Here is a 19,946-nt window from a genome sequence, read left to right as displayed (position 1 = left end):
TGTCTGATATGTTTTTATATTACCTGTAAAGCACTTTGTCTTAAAAAGTTCTGTATAAATGAATTTTACTTACTTACTTCTTACTGCTATTGTTTGTATTGACAACATATAGGCATATAGGGAATAATACAGTATATATGTGGATTCTAAGTATCACGTTACCTTGAACCTCTGACCTCTCCTTTAAGGTCAAATAAGGTCAAACTTTCATAAATTCTCTTTTATCCTTAAAGCGATGCTAAAAGTCTAATGTGTTTGTTTATACTGCCAACATTCAGGAAATGATAGTGGTATATGAGGATTCTCAATATCACATTGTAGTGCACATTTGACCTTTCTTTTACATTTCACAGCTGACTCCAAAGGTGTGTTATACCTTTAAAGAAAGTATTGTCAAGAGAAAGAGAAGTTAGTTAAAAATAAACTGTAGGATAACACCATATAATAAGCTCAAGTTTTTCATGTCCAGTTACTACAAATCAATAACTATTATCGATTACCTGCTCCTACATAATGTTTGAGTAATCAAAGTAAACATCTGTCCAGTAAAAGTAAATACTGCAGAGAGCGAGCTGCCTTAGAGGAGGCGTGTGCTCTTGTTATCATTATTGGGTTCATATAAAAAGCAGTAATGTGAGTGACGCCAGTATCAGAGAAAGCAGAAACCTGCAGGTCAGCAGTCTGCTGCCCTAACATCTGGTCTGGTTAACTCGTTAATATAAGTTGAACATCCTAACACTGCAGGCTAGAACCGAGAATCTGCATTACTGCGTTACTCCCAGCTGCAGCATTAATTGGAGCACTTCCCCTTTAAGAAAGTGAACAGCGTGAAGCGGTGGAGGAGCTGGTCAGGAACTGGTCAGGAGCGGTCGGCAGTGAAGGAATCTCAAAACTTTTCCAAAACATAGTTTTACTGCTCCGTTACCTGCTCCAGTACACGCCCAGTTTACCGCCGAATATCAAAACTGCGTTCCCTTCTTCTTATCGTGCCTGTCCGGGATGTAGTGGATGCAAGTGACGGCTTGGAAAAAAGGAAAGTTGGGAGAGGGAAAACTTGTGGAATGATGCCCGACCGACTGCATCCCTCCCTCCAAAGTTCAGCTAAGGCTGCTAACGTTAGCTAGCGAAGGAGCCAGCTTCGGCTAGCTGTTATGTGAAAGTTTGGATAAACTTTTGTCTGACTGGTAAAACACGTAGAAACACGGCATCTGTGATAGTGGAGGAAGCGTGTGGAGATCGGAGAGCTGTGACAGACTGAAAGCGTCCACCCCGGGTTTGTTATCATAGCCGGGGCTAGTGCAGCTAGCTGATACACAGCTAACTTTATTACAAGTTAACTACAGTTAAGCCGCCGTGAGGCATGACAGGACACACCGCTCAGCTCCATCACGCAAACAGTGCAGCAGTTTAACGCTTCAGGAAGCTGTGTTCAGACCTGCTGAGTGGTATCCTTAGCTATGCTTGAGGAGACGAGAAGAGGAGCGACAGCCATGGTTACCTTTGCATGTGAAGGCGGCTGGATGTACTGAGATCACAAAATGACTCTAATGCCCGTGGAGAGTTCTGGAAAGCAGTTTGGGTTTTAGAAATCTAACTTTTATTTGGATGCAGCTGTGTTCAAGCCACCTACAGCCAGTACTGTGTTTTTACATTTTTGGTATTTGATGACATCCTTGCCTTCTTGTCAAGTCTTTCCGGGAGGCCTTCCTGCATTGTTACGAACATTGCTCATCATCTGCATCCAGAGGGCTCGGATCTGGGATAAGGTGGAGAGCAGCCATCATGAAGGTGACAGTAACATTTGGGCAGACAGGTGTGGTGGTGCCATGCAAGGAGGGATGGACCGTGAGGGACCTCATCCAGCAAGCCACGCAGAGATACAGAAAACTCCTGGAGCAGGTACTGTAGAGAAGTTTGCAAAGCACCTGTCTTTGCAATTACGCCTGATAGCAGTCTTGGCACGAGAAGTGACTCTTTTATTCAACACATTAAACGCAGCACATCTTTATACTGTAACTGTGGCAAAAATCGCAGCTGCAGAAAAATATGTTTTTGTCAGTGATACCCCATAGAGCGAGCGCTCTGCTTGGGAAAAATGAACAAATGCAGCCTTATCTCTCTCCGAGTCCATCTCACCCTTGAGCTGTCAGTTAGCTCCATTATTTATTGTAAGAAGTAGTTCTGTAATAATGTGTTAAGATTTTCATGAACTCCGAGACAGATAAGTTTTTATGAAACAGCACTTTCATAACATTTGAGGTTTTCCCCCTGAAGTCATGAAAGAATAATCGAGAGCTCAGTCATTTTTATATCATGAAAGGACCATATGATTTTCACATCTAAAAGTCTTGGGAAATTAGACAAAGCCATGGAGGTCCGGTTTTCCATAATTGCTGCATAAAAAATTAAAAGCATATCTGATATGAATTGTGATGGTCCAGACAGGAGCAGGCGCGAGTCATTTCCAATTTAGTTGTGAGTGTAAAATGCAAATGACTCCGTCTTGTGATTCCTTTATGACTGCTGTTGATTCCCGGCGCTGCTCTCAGGGCAGGAACCCCATGACCCCCATCACACAGCCAAATCTTCTCAGTGACTTGCTTCATATTGGGTCCATTATTCAAAAGGCACAGCAGTCATATGGATGGATCGTCTCAGCTGCGATTGAGGGAGAGATGCCGAAGGTGTGTGTGTGGGTTTATATGAGAGAGTGCTTGAGATGCCGTCCTGTTTTTCTTGCGTCCTGGACCTTTTTTCCTTTTTAATCCGCTTCCACCTGTCCGTATATTACCCCTCACCACACAACCCTCCTGTGTGTTTTGCCCCCTTCATCATATTTATCATTCTTATCTTTTACTCAAATAAATCTCCTGTTCACCTTGTATATTGCTGTGCACGTAGCTCGCGCCGTCGTCTCCCTTTTGTTTAAACTGTTCTTCCTCATTGAACACGTCCTCCCTCACATGCAGCTCTTCTTTATAAGATACCCCCATTCCAGCTAGAACTAGAAGGGTATGGATAGAGAAACTGTCACCATCTTCAGCTCAGAAAATGGAAGCTATGATGATGACTACCTCTAGAAGTAAATGTGTCTGAAGAAAAGATTGGTGCGGCTACATGCCTTGAATAAATCAAAGAAAGGGCCTATTTTCATTTTCACAGTAAAGGTCAGTTTACACTGTTTTGACTGTAGTTTGTTTGCTCTTAAGCGTGATGTGTGGTACTGTCTTGAATCCCTGCTGCAGCGAGTGTTGTTGTGTCTCCATTAGCTCTGCTATCACGAGTCTGATTGAGCCGATCATGCTGGAATTAGAGTCAATAAATCTTAGACAACAGTTCACTGAAGAACTGACTCTCAAGTCTCCTTTTAGTAGCTCTGACTTATTAAAAGGAAGCTTTGTTTTAATAATAAAACTGCTATTTGCTTTATAAAGGCATCATCCTTGTGGACGGATGCTGTGTTTCTCAGACCTGTCACAGCAGTTGAGGTCTGCTTCGCTGCAGTTACATATCAGGGAAGGTGGACTGCAGGCTGCAGCATAGATCTAGCGCGGTGCTATGAAGCTAGAGCAGGAACATCTGAGGTGTGCTGCGATGTGAGCGCCTCCCTGCTCTGCTGCTTTGGTCTGTTAGTGTTTAAAGTCTTTGTTTGGTGTCAATGAAATTCTTTGCTAAGAACATGCTCGCTCTGTGTGTTTTGGCCTGCTCTTCTCTTCTTCCTCTGTTTTCTTTCCCTTTTCCCGCTGTCTCCCACACCTTTGTCAGCAAGTCTCAGTCTCTCCTCCTCTTTCCACCTTCGCTCTGCACTTTGTGCTCTCAAATGGTTTTAGCCCTTTTTCCTCTTAATCATTTTCACAGTAATTGTCCTGTTGCTTGTCTTCATTTTTCAACCCCCCCCTTTCAGAACTTTTGACATCAGACTCCAGTTCTGCTTCTTGGGGGATGGTGAATTTGTAGTCTCCTTTTCTTCTTCCTAAGTATTTTCTCTCTCTGTGTTTTTCTGACTTTCTTGTTGTCACTCAGTCATTTTTCTGCAACACTAATCTCTTGTAGCCGTATAATTTTGGCTGTTAGCGTGTTTCGGGATTAAAAATCTAGGATATATGTGTGTGTTGTACAGTGGTCCAGTCCCTAATCCTCCCTCCCAGTGCCAGGCAAATCATATTTTTATGTCACAGAGACTGCTAGCTTTCTGTCTGTCTCTTTCCCCTTCCTCCCTATCTGCTTCACTCTACTTAGAGAGTATGCTGCTTGGATTAAAAGCGTTTTATTATCTTGTGTTTCTGCATGCACTGTAGCTAACTGATACTGGCAGTACTATTTATCAGCTGCTTTGTTAGGTGTTCCCACAGTGGTGCTTAAGAGGAGCTAATGCACAGCACAGACATTAGCGCTGCATTTGAGCGATCTCAAAAAGAGTTGGGCTTCATGAAATGTAGTCTTAAGGTGAGCTTCTGAGAGGATTTAATTCCTGTTTGTGATCATTTTAGTTTCACATTTATCTCTGAATTAAAACTCGTGTTAGTTTAACCCACAGAGAAGATGGAAGAAACAAAAGGCTTCGATATGGCTGCTTTTTATATGAAACTGCTGTTATTTACTAACACATTAAAGGTCTTTTTCTAACTTTTTCTAATTCCTTTAAAGCTCTTTTTAGAGATAAGGCAGGTCTCGCATCACTAAGTACATAATTTAGCTTGGTTAACACGTTTTAGGATGTGGATTTAGAACTCGTTCACCACACTGATGCTAAGCCATAAATTCTGTTTTTATTATTATTTTGGGGGCTTTTATTAGTTTTTTTTAGTGAAGAGAAGGAGAGTGGTGGAAGAGACGCTGCAAACGGCATTGGGTCAGAATCAAGCCTGGGTTGCTGCGATTGGTCTTGTGCTTGTGGTAACCGTAATTTGTAAAACATAACCATTTTACAAATTTTATATTCAGTAGAGAGTGTGTAATATCACTCATCTTGGAGTTATACGTGAAAAAACAATATAGGCGCTTGTACACAGATAAGTGTAGGAGGGACATCCCTCCCCTTTGTCTCCAGTGAAACTAAGATTGTAGACTCACTTCTCACCTTTCCTGTAAATGTATAGTTTCACGAAATGAGTAAAGAAAAGCACAGAATGAAGGGCATTAGATAAAAAACACTGTGTGGAACCCGTACGTTATAATTACAGGAGCTGCTCGGTCATCGTGAACCATCTCATGAAGCTCCTGGTGCACAGACTTGGTGCTGATGATAATGCCAGATGACGTTTGAACACAGCTGATGGTTGAATATTTGGAAGGGGTGAAAACTCACAGACTGACTTGTTACAGTAACAGACTTGGAACTGCTGAGCTCTTTAAATGAGCCTGCTTTTGACTGATATTACACACCTGTGGCAACGGGACTGAAAACAACAGACATCTTATATTAAGAAGTGTGAACTGGTTCTTTTATCCCTATAGTGTAGATACATTGTTTATCATGTGTTTAGTGAATAGTTTCCCCCCTTTCTTTCTGGCCTGATCTGTTTGCTGCTTGTTGCCCACTTCCTGATTTCTGAGTTTTTTTTGCACCTAAATGTTTCTGAGCTTCAAATAAATTTTAATAATAGACAACAACAATCTGAGTATTTAAACAATAACACACCTGCCCCGTGTGAAAAACTAATTTCCCCCCTAAACCTAATAACTGGTTGTGTCGCTCTTGGCAGGAGGACACACAGTTATGTGTTTATGAGTCTTTCACATTGTTTTGGAGGAGTTCTGGTCCACTGTTCTTTACAGAATTGTTGTAATTCTGCTACTTTGGAGGGTTTTCCAGCATGAATGACCAGTTTGAGGTCACGCCAAAATATCTGAGTCTGATTGAAACCACTACAGAACAGCCCCTGACCATCACACCACCACCACCACCATGTTTTGACTGTTGCTCTGATGTTCTTTTTATGAAATGCAGTATGTTATGGGACTCAAACCTTCCAGAAAGTTCATCTTTTGTTCTCGTCAGTCCGCAGAATATTTTCCCAGAAGTCTTGTGGATCATCCAGATGTTTTTTTTGGCAGATGTGAGACGAGCCTTGGTGCTCTTTTTGGTCAGCATTGGTTTTCTCTTTGAACTCTCCAGTTTTGCCCAGTCTCTTTCTTATTGTTGAGTCATGAACTCTGACCTTGACTGAGGCAAGCGAGGCCTGCAGTTCTTGTTCTGGTTCTTCTGTGACCTACTGGGTCACATTGAGAGTGTTCTAACTTACTGCATATGCATCTGGTACACTAGCTGCACAGGGGCTCAGAGGAAAGCACTCCAAGGGATCATTAACACCGCCCAAAAGATCACTGGCTGCCCTCTCCCCACACTGGAAGTTCTACACAACGCCCACTGTTTTAAAAAGGCCCGAAACATCATAAAAGACACCTCACATCCTGGCCACTCCCTGTTCGAACTGTTGCCCTCAGGCAGACGGTACAGGGCAATCAGAGCAAGGACTAATAGACTCAAACACAGCTGTTATCCAACTGCAATAACACATCTGAATACTACAAAAAAATGTCCATCACGCCACTCTTGTGTTAATCTATGCACGGTCTGAAGCATGTGTGTGGGAATGTATGTGAATGTTTTACTGTTATATCTTATTAGTATTTTAAGTATTCTATCTATTTTATTTATTGAATTTTATTGTTTTATTTATATTTTGATATTGCTAGGGATGATGCAATGATCGGGGACCATTCTTAATTTCGTTGTTCTCATGACAATGACAATAAAGTTTCTGATTCTGATTCTGATTCTGGGTGAGTCGTTGATGCGCTCTTTGAATAATGTTGGCAGGCCAGCCACTCCTGTGAAGCCTCGGACTGATCACAGCGATGACGCTGACTTAGTTTATCAGGCGTTTCTTTAGATTGTGTCACGATGTGTTGATTTTTGAGATCTATTTAAGTCATTTGTGGCAGTAATCGGGCACGGGTGCTGAAATTGAACTGTGGTTAATCACAGTTGATTTGGGAGAAATTATTTCCCGCACAGGGCAGGGAGGTTTGGATAACTTTATTCCCTTAGGAAGTGAGATCAGCATTTAAAAAAAGGTGTTTTGTATTTACTCTGATTATCTTTGTGTAATATTAAAAATAGTTTGAGCTGAAACATTTAAGTGTGACAAATACGCAAAAAGAAAGAAAGAAAGGAATCAGGAGGGGGAACCGTACCCATTCTCATGATGGAGTCTCTTCTGTAAAATCAAGTGAGGTTTGATTATGTCTTTTTTTAAAAGTGCCAGTGTATGCCTAGTAAGTATTTTTACCATTAAAATAGTAACCATTTATTATAGTTAAAGCACTTTTCATAGGCTTAGCGCAGTGTGATGTGTCTGATCCTGGCAGTACTGGTTAGCTGTAGCACGCCTTTAGGACGCTCATGTAGATAAAGTGTGTCTCATTTAGCTTTTAAGAGAAAAGCACAGATTAGTCAATTAGTCTGTAAGTTTTTATTGAGCAGATATCATTAGATTAACTGTTATCCACTTCACTCGATATATCAGTGATCTGAGAGCGCTGTGATCTTTAGTTATTTATCAGAGCAAACAAGCCTGCTGACAGCTGCAGCATAATATAGAGCTATCACTGTTGATGGATGATCATAGAGGGCTAGCACAAATTATGGAAGGGAAGCACCGAGCATGACTGTATCAAGTGAAAAAAATAGTGATATGCAGGGTTTTTGTAGAGCGTTGGCTGTGAGGAGATTAATAAACCATCTGAAGAAATCAGAACAAAAGCATTTGAAGATAGAAGAGGGAGGGATGAAGGCGGAGGTTGTTTTTTGTGGGGAGTTGCCAGAAAGTTATCAGCCTAATTGCCTTTGGCCAAACAGACACGTGTGCGACTGTGTGTTTATGAGTCCCAGTACAAGTGAAATGCAGGTGGTGTTGCCTGTATAATCCAGAAAAATGACACTCAGCATTCTGTAATCATGTCAGAGTTTCAAAATAAAAAGCAGATCCCCGCCATGGGAAAAGTACGTTTATTGTTTCGTTTATTAGAAACATAGGTTCCACGTTTGATGCCAATACGCACATCCTGCTCAGGAGAGACCAGTTTTCTTTAACTGAACAGCCTGAATGTATGAATGGGACTTTATCTAGAAAACACTGATATGACCTTTAGGGTAAACTTTACTGGAGACGGCGGCTTTATTTTGTCTCTCTAAACCCTCTGTAATATCTCCATTGCAATGGCCGAATTATGCGAATTGGTTTAAATAATGTCTGTGACATTGGGAAACATAATGAAACATTTTGAGTCCTCTAAATCCTTTCACCATTAGTCCAAACACTGATGCCGTGCTTCTCTTTCTGCTAATTATACCAGGGCAATAATGGGCGAGAGCAGGCTGTCCTTGTCCTACTAAAATAGAGACGGTGTTGGGACACTCGCATTTTGGAGGCCAAACAAATATAATGGACAACACTGACCGGCTTTTCATATCGAGTGAAGTTTTCTTTTTATTTTCTGAACAAAGTGAGCAAACGGTGAACAATGAAATTTAATCAGTATTATTTGAACCTTGGTATAATTTACAAAGAATAAAACAAACAAAAATATTAATAACTGTTCCTTTTATCTGTGGACCCCTGTGCGGTGTGTGGATAATAAAACATGATTGGACACTTCAAAGGTTCAGCGCTGTCACTGGGTTTTTTTGTCTTTTATATACCCTGCTCATCGTAGATTGATAGCAACAAATTCTTCTGGCACAACTTCACCAGCTTCACTTAAAGTAATAGGGAACAGCTTTATTAAGTGTTGCTGGAATCTTCACGTCATGTAAAATGAAGTAAACAGTTGAATTATAAATAATCTAACCAAAGCGAGCATGTGTAGTAATGGGGAAAAAGAAAAAAAAGGTTAAAAGGTTAAGCCTATAACACTGAGGTCCTGGTGTTCTCTCTTTGCTTTTAAAGCCTGTACTGTCCTGCCAAGATCTGAATGGTTTTCTAAGGTCTTCCAAGTTAAGACTGCAGATGGCTGTGAGTCAGCAATGTAAAGGTTTCTAGCACAACCTGGCTCACTACCAGGGGGGCACGGAGGACAAGGAAGGGGAACAAAGTCTTCTAATATACAGAACAACTTTATTGGCTGACTGTATACAGTAATACAGTAATGTGGTAAACTAGTTCTACAAAGTAAAAGTTCTAAGGATATGGGTCTGGGAAAGCATTCAAAAGGATTTTCAAATTACTTGAACAACTTTAACTGAAGGGACACTTTGTACATGATGGTCTAGCAAATTCACTGTTAGCTGCAAACAGCATACGGACGTCTCTGAGCACTCAAAGCAGACATGAGTCTCCAAAAAAGGAGATCTGGATCTGCAGGAAACTTTGCAGCTGTTGGTGTCATAGCGGTTGGATGTAAAAGCAAACATCATTTTCAAAAACTGGACCTGCACCGGGTGTGTGTCAGAAATAAAAACGAGTTATAGGTTGCAAATAAACGTGTAGGAGCAACAAACGCTCCTGTGCTTTTAAAACCAGTTTCAGGCTGACACGCTGAAACTAAAATAATACATGAACCGTTACTTGCTTGTCCAAATGTATAAAACATCAATAAATAAAACCACGTGACTGCACATATTTGGACTAAGATAAGAAATCTAAGGTATAGATGAAGCCAGATGATACATATGTTATGCTTTAAAAATGAAATCAGTCAGGTTTGTGGGCAGGTGGTGTTTTTACACTATACCTGTGTATACACTTGTGCATATGGATTTCCAGGTGGATGTGTATGGAAGGGTTCTCGTCAGTGTGGGTGTACAGTGTAGTTTCATTAGTCGGGACAGGAATGCTGATGAGGCGTGGCCAAACAAGCTGATAAAATCGTCCAAACATTCTGGCCCCATGCCACGGCACAGGCAATTATTTCTGAGGGCGAGGGAGAGGCCGGGAGGAGACACGCGCCTCCTCCTCTGTAGACAAACCACAGGAATGTGTTTATTGAGCCTGACTGTTTAGAACGGACTCGGAAAGGTTTGTTTGAACAAACTGTTCGAGTCGGTGTAAGCAAACCATGAATTTTTTGTTACAACGTGACAATAAATGTATCTTTGCTTAATTGGATGATTGAAAAGTGAGCTTGTGCCCATCTTAAGTGTGGGATGTTGCAGGGTCACAAGGCAGGTCGGGGGGTGATTCAGTTTAGATTGTTTTGCTTTTTCAGAATTAATTTCAGGATATTAGTCACTGCCTTTACAGAATTATCGATAATAAAATGATATAATACACACATACATTTCCTGCTTGACGTCTGATGATTTCAGACCTCTCTGTTCTGGATAAGGATCTAAACGTGGGCGAGTATTCAGCTGAAGCTGTGGTGTGGATGTCGCACTGCGTGACTCTTCAATCACACCTCTGTGGTTTATCGAGGTCCACTCATTTGCACGACCTTCAGTTTGAGAGCAGCGTGCATACCAAACTTGTTTGTTAAGCAGCAGACTAAAAAGGCGTACTGTTCAGAGATAAGAGTGGGAGCGATGGTACAGAGTGTTTTCACTCAGGAGGGAATTTACTCCAACCTATTAATCATTTCCACATCACGTCACGAGAATCAAATATCCTGCAAATATTACTGCATTAAGTGCTAATCCCCCTGATTTTTGGATTTGATCGGCGTGTTTACAACTCTTATCTTTAAACTTATATCTGCGAGTCTCTCCGGGTTTAGAAACCACTAGAGTTGGAGGGACAGGATTTGGTGCTGACACTTTATCAGATTAGACGAGTGTGCTCACGGCTTATCTCTCAGAATCTTCGTCTCTCGTCGGTACAGCCGTACGGATTGCCTACTGTAACAGAGAAACCCAAACAGGCGTTGATGTCCTCATAGCAGCAGCAGGTCGCCGAAGGAACGAGGCTGTTTTCACTGTGCGTGTCTCGTTGTGTTTCCAGGTTACAGGGTGTACGTGTTTCCCACTTTTTGTAGTGATTAGTCTGCCGATTAGTTTCGTGAACAATCAGTTGGATTTAAAAAGGTTCTGATCCACTGAATATGTAACAATGTAACTTGGAGAAAGACGGCATGGTGCGTGTCATCATGTGACCAGGAAACAATTTTACCTATTACTACTACTATTACTTACTGCGCAAGTCATTTCAGTCTCTTCAGAAACCACTGGAATGAGTTTGTGTATATAATTAGAATCAGCTGATTAATGTCAGATTTATGGTTGGGTGTATTTCATCTTCGACCTGATGTGGTACTTTCTCAGTACTTTACATGTTCTGAAATAATAAATTCTAATTTGCAAATAAGTCTTTACTTGTCAGGTTAAATATCATCTGACTCTAGTCACATGATTATTCGTTAATATTCAGTGTTAATGTGGCAGAAGATCTGCCTTTCCTGCACCTTTTCACAAAGTTTAACGATATTTGTCTTGGTACTGTTTGTGTAATCCTGCTGGCAAACAGACAAACTACACCGTAAATCTATTTGTGCACAGGATCTTTCCTTGCTCAAAGATTTAAAGACCGTGTTCAGTGAAAATCAAGTTATCAACCTTCGAAATGTCAATTTGCTGAATCCAAGTAGACACACGAGCAAAATAAGCTGTCAGACTAACCTTTTCTGCCTTGGTAGTAAAAATAGTTAGTAGGCGTTGGTGGGGCTATATTTAATATGAGCTAACTTGGCAGGTCAGGTGGTTGAGAACAAAGTTTAGCTACCAGAGCGGTGAGTGAGCGTTGGAACATTTGGAGGCTGGAGTTTGTTTAGGGCTTAATCGATGATAACTTTAAGACGATGGATTTGGGTTTTCAGCTGTAAGCGCTTCAAAATCCACCTGTGCTAGTTTGTTGTAATTTGATGAATGACTCGTTGAGCTTTAATAGATTAGTTACAATTAAAGGCTTCTGTGTGAATTGTAGTTGGGTGGTGTGGATCAGCCCACACACTGAGAGCAGGCCCGGCTTAGTTTTCTGATGTGAGGAAGTAGAATACAAGCTGAACTCATCACGCCTGTTTCCCGAGGTACGATTGCTCGTGTGGCGTCCCGCTGTTTGTGTGATGGTGACCGATTGAGGGCTGGACATTAGAACTAATAAACAAAATTTAAAGCGCAGGCAGTTACACAAACACGCGCACTCGGTGTGTGTCCTTGAGTTAACATTTTCCAAAGCCTTGATTGGCAGTGCTCAAGGGGAAAGAAGAAAATAAAACAGAGTATTTGAAAATCTATCTCATGCATCTGGACTGGGTCTCAGCCAAGTCATTGTTACAGCGGAGTCATACTATAAATTCCAGCTGGAAGGAAGAGAGGAAGAGTTACAGACAATAGAAGAGCATAAATGGTCTCAGTGTCAGAGGCTTGTGCAACAAAGATTGTTGAATAGCCACTGAAATGGCGAGTTTTGTAATTGTACGCGTTTGCACACATATCGTTTTTAATGATTACACAGTCAGATCAGTTGGACTGATACACTGACAGAAGGAAATGTTGCCCTTGCAGTGATACCCGTGGACACAATCTGATCTTGAAATCTTTCTAATGCGAGTTTTTGAAAAACATTACGAGCATCTGACCCTGAAAGAGTGATTTACTGGAGCACCACCCTGTAGTGTTTGGAGTCGTACCTTTCCTTAGGCTGCGTGTGATTTGTCTTGAGTATGTGTGTGCACGCTTGTGTGTTGTCTCAATATGTTGTTCAACAACCAGCTCTATGCAGTCAGCTGTCCAGTACAGTTTCAAAGTCATTAATCACAGGCCCAACACGGCGGAGAAAGGGAGCGAGGAGGGAGAGAGAATGGGCCCAGCTAGAGCTGTAATCTGTACAAGGCACCTCGGGGAAGACGTGAGAGATGTGTGCAGCAAAGAAACAAAGGTGAGGGCAAAGTTGAGGGAGAAGGGGAGTCGGAGAGCGAGGGCTTTATAAATGAGGAGTTGGTGTGCAGTAGATTCTTGTGGGTGTCCATCAAATAATTAGAATAATTTTAATTTATTACTATGTTAATGTGAAACTTATTGACCGCTGTGTGAAATTAAAGAGCCTCTCTCCATTGTTCTGTGTTTGAATTTGGAAAACTGAGGATTTTTATTATAGGAAGCAGATGGTCAACAGTGCCTTTCTAGTCTTTTTGACCAACGTGTGTTTCCAATACAAGCTACATTCATGTATCTGTGTTGTTATTAGGGCTGCCACGATTAGTCGACTAGTCACGATTACGTCGACTATCAAAATCGTCGACGACTGATTTAATAGTCGACGCGTCGTTTGAAGCTTTGTAAGATCATAAAAGACGCAGGAATAAGGAGTAGGATTTCAGAGTGTAATAACGGACTGAAACAGAAGATGGCAGCACTGCATGTTCATGATGCCAGCTGCCGTTAAACCCCGAAGAAGAAGAAGAAGCAGCTGTGTCCCAGAATTCATAGCGCAGCCCAGCTCAATTTACAACAATGGCGGCAGCTAGTTAGTTTTAATATTACTCTTATTATTCTTTCTGGGTCACAAAATAAACCTTTAACATATTTTCAGGCGAGACTGTAGCTGTGTAAACCTCAAATATCTGCTCAGTTTATCAAGACACCGCATATTTTCAAAAGCGCTCCGACGTTTTCGGAGACGTCTGTTACCCACTAGCTCGATAGCTAGCCGGGGGCTAGGCTCACTAGCGCCGTGAGAACACCGGACTCCCGGCAAATCGTTTTCAAACCCACCGCCGTCTTTCACTACTCAGGTTAAACATGATATATAAGTCACTAAGATAACTTAAAAATGTTATTGTTTGGCTTTTTTAAGTATTTATTTATTTATTTATTTTTTATTTATTTTTATTTATTTATTTTTTCCTGGGTAAATTGGTTTGGCTGAGATTAAAGTTATAGTTTTTACACAGCTGAATAAACGTCAAGCAGACAGCTGATTATCAGAAGTGTGAGATGCTGGAGAATTTACTCCGGTGTCCTGTTATATTTTAGATAGCAAGGAGTTTATTAAACTTCACCGAAACAATCTGCAGATTTCAGTAAAATTTAATAAACTATCATCTTGTCTTTATTTTTAGTTAGCACAGACCTTAAACACTTAAAGCTGTAAGCTAATGATAGTTATATAAGAGCAGATGCTGCTGGTGCAATAAGCTGTATGGTTTACGTCCAATGGATGATGATCTGATTAGTCGACTAATCACAAAAATAATCGGTGACTAGTCGACTATCAAAATAATGGTTTGTGGCAGCCCTAGGTGTTATGTATTATTGCCTACTGTGCTATTCATACACACACAAATTCACCACTGGTGTTTGAATTCAGTTCACTTTTATTTATATAACACCAAATGCACACATTCATGCACAGTGGACGAACCGGGATCATTTCCAATATTTAAAACATTTACTGTGAGAACTCTCAATTATTTGGAATCTTGAAGTTTCAGAAGTGATAAATATGTGAGAAATAAAAAGCATTATGATAAAAATATCAAAAAAATTGCAATTTAGAAATGAATTTGGAATAAATGCATAATTATGATTTAGAGAGAACAAAAAACACATTTTTTACAAATGTAAAAAAGATGAACATTTTCAGTGCAGTAATAGTGCAAGAAAGATAAAGTTGGTTTAATAAAAAGTAAATTTAATACAAATGCACTGGGAACAGAGAAGACTTCAGTTTTCCGAGACTTGGTTTTGGACCTTGGAAACTGAACGCTGCTTCTCCATCTTTAGTTTTGACTGCGTGGGCGTCAATATGACCTTCCTCTGAAGATGGACGAGGAAGATCTCTCTTCTGGATTGACAAGAGAGAAGATTCATCCTAACTTCTGCAGTACAGAGGGCACAACCTGTAACATCTCAGTAATTCAGCTGCGGTTTAATATCAGATTTTGGCAGCCGTCCTGAAACAACTAAAGAAAAACATCCCTAAAGAAACATAAGAATGCAACACTGATGAACTCCACATCATTTCTGTGCTCTGTGATGTGTAATTTAACAGCAGTCCGTATCCTTCAGACTGAAGTGTGACTATTTTAGGATTCTGACAGAAAATGTTGGATAGTTTTCCAGCCTGTTGTGGTTAACAGTCCGACAATACCACGACTGAGACTCTGTCTGTGATAACTGATGTCATTCCTGAGGGGGCAAAACAAAACAAGTGTTCTGTTAGAAATGTGTGCAGGTGTTAAAAAACAATTGTAGGTAAATTGATCATGTGGTGATAAGTCTGTTCACAAGTCACTGATTTTTGTGTCCTTTGTTGTAGGAAGGAGATTTCTTCATTCGGACGCACCATGTTGAATACTGTGATGGGGGGATTCTAGACCCCGACGACATACTCAGTGATCTGGTGGAAGACAAAGACAAGGTAAGTACATCCTCTGCAGAATATATTCTATTGTTTCTGTTTAAGTATGATTATGGGATTATACAGATTGGTGTATGTTTTTATGGAACAGCTGACTGGTTTGAGTTTTTTATTTGATTTTAACCAAAAACCAGAAACCCTGCTTCTTAATTAATAACTCTGAAAACAATATGTGTTAGTTCGTTTTAACTGGAATAGCCTGTTTCCTGACGGACCAGCACAGCAGATTACACTGGCATGTGCAACTGACCACCCCAGACACGCACCAGGCAGCTATTGTTCTGTGCACAGTTACAAAATCACAGTATTTACTTTGGCTCATAAATATTTGCCACAATTTTTGTATATCTGCTTCTGTACACCACCACTGTGCATTTAAAAATAAAATCCAATGTAATGCTATACTTCTTCTCTTGAGCTTCTCTCCACGCCTTCAGTTGCTGCTGTGAATTCAGTTTTCCCTTCAGGAACTAAAAAGTCTGCTCGGTCAGGTCCAGATCAGGTGGTCTTGTGTCATTTCACTGCCTTCAGAAACTCTTGGGTGTCGTTTGCTTTGGGCTCTCATCCATTTGCACTGTGAAGCGCTGTGCGATCAGCTGTGTCTATCAGCAGTCAAACATTAATAACACTAGTGGCACAGTTGCACTGGCAGGCCATAACAAACGATTTTGCAGGATTGCACAGGCTGGTTTTAAATGTTTTCTGCCAAAGTCTGGCTTTCTTCTTGTTGTGTGTAACCAGTGGTTTGCACTTTGTGTTAAACTGTCTCTATTTCCATTCATGAAGGTGCCTCTTGAATACAGACTGCCACCTCATTGAGAGTATTCTTGACTTGGTTAGAGGTCGGTAAAGGCTTTTTCTTTCATAAAGGAAGCCTTCTGAAATCATCATCCACCTTAGTTGTGGTAATCTGGCCTCACCATAAAACTGCATCAGTAAACTGTCGAATCACTTTTAACCCTCTGAAACGAGCAGTTTCAAAACAGTTAATACTTTTATACCTGAAAGTCTGCACCGCAATTTGTTTTTTGGAAATGTACAGAGGTGTCATTGTCCAACCTGCCTTTGGGTCGACCGTCTGTATCCCTAAAGCTATAGGACACACTTTGGTTTGCGCAGTGCAACAGTGCATGACAGTCCCGTGTATTTCTCTTCGCTCTTTGGTTTGATGCTAGCTCACACGGAGAGCGAGCGTGTGCCAAATGCAAAAGCAAGTAAAAGAATGCTGACTGCAGTTGATACAACAGTTTCATGCTGATTACGCAGAGAAGTGAGCACATGATACTGTGTGTCTGCTCAAAAGTGTTACAAAGGCTGAAGTAGAGATCTTTGTCTGGTATATTGTGTGCCATTGTATGTGTGTGCAGAGTATTGAGCTGCAGTGGCATATAAGCCACTCCCTTGATACAATAATGCCTCTTAAGCAAAACTCAGAGGTAAAGGTTTTAACTCGCCTTCAGCGTCAGGCAGCATCATTAGTAATTCACGTTTGGAGACTTGAGGCAAACGTAATCCATATATTCCTGTTTATTCTTATTTTTCCCCTGAAGAATGTCATTTGTCATTTAACCCCTTTGGAAACTGAAGTTTTTCATACTTTTTTAAAAGATCTGGCATTATACAATGTGATCAGTCCCATCCCCTAGAGTAAGGGCTGTTTGATGATTGCTCGGAGCCTTAAATGAATCCGGAGCCCTTCTCTTGGTGGCTCCGCACATTAAAACAGTGTCAACATGTTTTAATGAGCTTGTGTCCTATGGATAACTGAATTTTTCATTTAGGTCACTGCTAAAAAAGTTGAAGAACCTGCTGGCTAGAAATTGTACAGATACAGTGTGTTTCCCTGTCCTTGGATCATACTGTATGCCTTTAAGCACGTATAAATACTGCAGGATTTGTTGGAAATTCACTGAACTAATTAAGAACAAAGTTGCTGTAGTTAGCAATTTCTCTCGAGGCTGTAAGAATCTGTGGGAAGAACTGCTGTTTGTTAAGACTCGGGCCTTTGTGCCTCTGTTCATGTCAAAATAATCACTTATTTTACATTTAAAAGGATAGTTTTGTTTTTGAGAATCTAGCTAAAGGTTTTTGGCTTGATTGGTCAGTGTGCATGCCGACAGCTTTGGTGCATGGTTACGTGCATGAAGTGGCCCAAGACTGACCTGAAGAAATGTTACTTGTGACTAGAGCAGGGCGATATGGCCAAAAATATTTATCACGATATATATTTGAAAATTTGCGATAACGATATAACCGACGATATAATTGATGCGAGACAAAATACAACTCCACAACATTACTAGCGCAAAAAGACAACCTTCCATTTATTTTCACTTAAACAAGAAGCTGGTTTTTATGTACATTAAAGCTTTATAAAAATGTAACAGTGCAAATGCAAATTGCTTGCTGAAAGTTTAACCAAAAGGCATTTCCAGTAGAAATGGGCTGACATATCCAGAGCATAACCATGTATAATATCCACTGAAGTTAAAAAGAGGTGCTTTGCAACATTAAACTGCAGTGTGCAGTACGCATTTTTCGCACCATAAGGTGCACGGGATTATAAGGCATATTAAGTGAAACAAAGCAGTCAGATAAATCAAACTTTATTAAACTCATTCTTCTTGCTTCCTCCACTTCTGTAACATTGATTCATTAATGTTGAATCCTCTGGCAGCTGCTCTATTCCCATGTTGTTGCAGTATATTAATGACTAACCTCGTATTGTGGATGGATTATCTCAGTTGTTCTCCTGACTGAAGTTTGGTCCGTTTACAGCATCCTGCCATGCGATTGCATTTGTCTCTAACCATGAGGAACCTTCACGTTAACTTTTATAAGTGGAAAAGTGTTAGTGTTCGTCCTCCAGCTTCACTGTTTATGTTATGCTAACATAGCTGTGTCGCTAGCGATCACGTAGCACATCATTATATACCAGCTAGCCCAACTTCAGTAACCCTACAAACGTCACTGCTGTTTAGTTTCCTGTCTTCATTTATGTTGGAAGTGATAGCAGAGCTGTACGTTTGATTTTTTTCAGAAATCTCTCAGTCAGAACATGCAATATCATGCTTAGGTAACTAGTGAAACTAGCGAGCTAACTTCCGCTAGCTTCCTGCTAACTTCTAACTCCGTTAAATGTAATAACTTTTGTTTTCATGGATGCCTGGAAGTTAAACTTTATAGTTACACCTGGTAAAGCAGCAATGCTGATCGTTTTATTAAAGATGAAAGAATTTAGACAGTTTTTAACTCTAAGTGATGCTGCAGTGTTGTTTGACCTGAAGTATACGGAGTTTAGGACCCAGATTACTCCCAGATTTAAGAGCATCTTAGTCCGACAAATATGACAATAACAACGGCCGCTTGCATGTTCTGCAAAAAAATGTGCTTTGTTGTGTATCTGACGGACAAACACCAAACCAGTTCCACATCACTGAAGTTGCACCATTTTTACAAACCAATTCTGGTTCATCTGTTTCACTCAACAATCGGCCATGTGCGTATGAAAACAAAGGCACTGCGCATGCGCGTTTTACTCCCATTCTATCGCGATATTTCATTTTCCTATCGTTGCCTAACATTATACCGGTATTACCGTGAACGGTATAATATGGCCCAGCCCTACTTGTGACTGTGTCTGTTGCTAAGAATTGATATTCACACATGACATTTTAGAATTTCATAAAGCCTGGATTGTTCCTCCACGCTGAGTGAAACGTCGTGATGAGCTCTTGTGTGAAAACTGTGCAGTTACATGACACACAGAGCCGCAGCGCACGGCCGCATGACTCAATGACAGGAGCAATAAAAGAGTCCGGAAAGCAGCAACTGACCGAGAAGATTATTGTTCTGAGAGCCTGTTGCCATGGTTTTGGTGAGATTTGCAGAGCATCATGCACTGGTCCTGCTTTTGGCTGCTTGTTTGTGATGCTTAATGTGCCGGTGTCACAGTGTAGAGTTTCTGCGAAGATTAGTTCCTCTACGTTAGAAACAGTTGTGATGGTGTGTCTTTGATTTTGTCTGGACTTTAGCGCCCGAGACTGAATTATTTGGCATTTTTTGTTTTGTTTAGATTTTTTTTCTTTCACGTGTTTAGCCTTTTTGCGTTGACTTGTAACATTAAGATCTTTGAATTCTGTTTCCTGAGAGAGCTCAGGGTTACAGCAGTTTCAGTGTTGTCTTTCATTCTGCAGTTAGAGAGAAGCATTGAGTTAATGTTTGATATCAAAATGTGAGTGGAAGGGAAATGATTAGATAAGTGTTTAATCATTTGAATAGCAAGTTGGAGCGAGTCGAGCAGGTTTCTGTGTCAGAGCTGGACTTTTAATGACTGAAAGTAAATGAATGTCTTGGTGACGGCGGTCCCTAAAGATGCACAATACATCTGACGACTGCTGTATTTTTATTCAGCTTTTCCCTCGATGCTCTCTTCTCTCATATTCGCTCAAATAGGATAGCGACGCTTGTAGGTAACAGACTTCGAATGCAGTCAAACTGCCAAAGACATATTTTAGGGCATCAAATACGACAGCGAAACGCATCGAAACGTAAAGTATTAATTTGCGCGATTTCTAGAAAATATAT

At 40.7% G+C, this 19,946-nt stretch overlaps 1 protein-coding gene across 3 annotated transcripts in view; it reads left to right on the top strand.

The window, feature by feature from the left end:
• Nucleotides 1-819: 819 nt before the first annotated feature.
• LOC146557277 (partitioning defective 3 homolog B-like) overlaps nt 820-19,946 on the top strand; it is a 224,139-nt gene continuing 205,012 nt past the window's right edge. For all 3 annotated transcript variants that reach the window (XM_085250599.1, XM_085250598.1, XM_085250597.1), the window contains exons 1-2: nt 820-1,899; nt 15,258-15,359. In XM_085250599.1, the coding sequence (XP_085106725.1) occupies nt 1,783-1,899; nt 15,258-15,359 (219 nt within the window). In that variant the 5' untranslated portion in view covers nt 820-1,782. The remainder of the gene's footprint in view (nt 1,900-15,257; nt 15,360-19,946) is intronic.

This window comes from Mchenga conophoros, linkage group LG16 (assembly GCF_057382185.1).
Source record: "Mchenga conophoros isolate Kocher_MC1m ecotype Shallow Benthic linkage group LG16, M_conophoros_male_GT1.1, whole genome shotgun sequence".
Taxonomy (NCBI): Eukaryota; Metazoa; Chordata; class Actinopteri; order Cichliformes; family Cichlidae; genus Mchenga; species Mchenga conophoros.
This window is presented reverse-complemented; position numbering and strand designations above follow the sequence as displayed.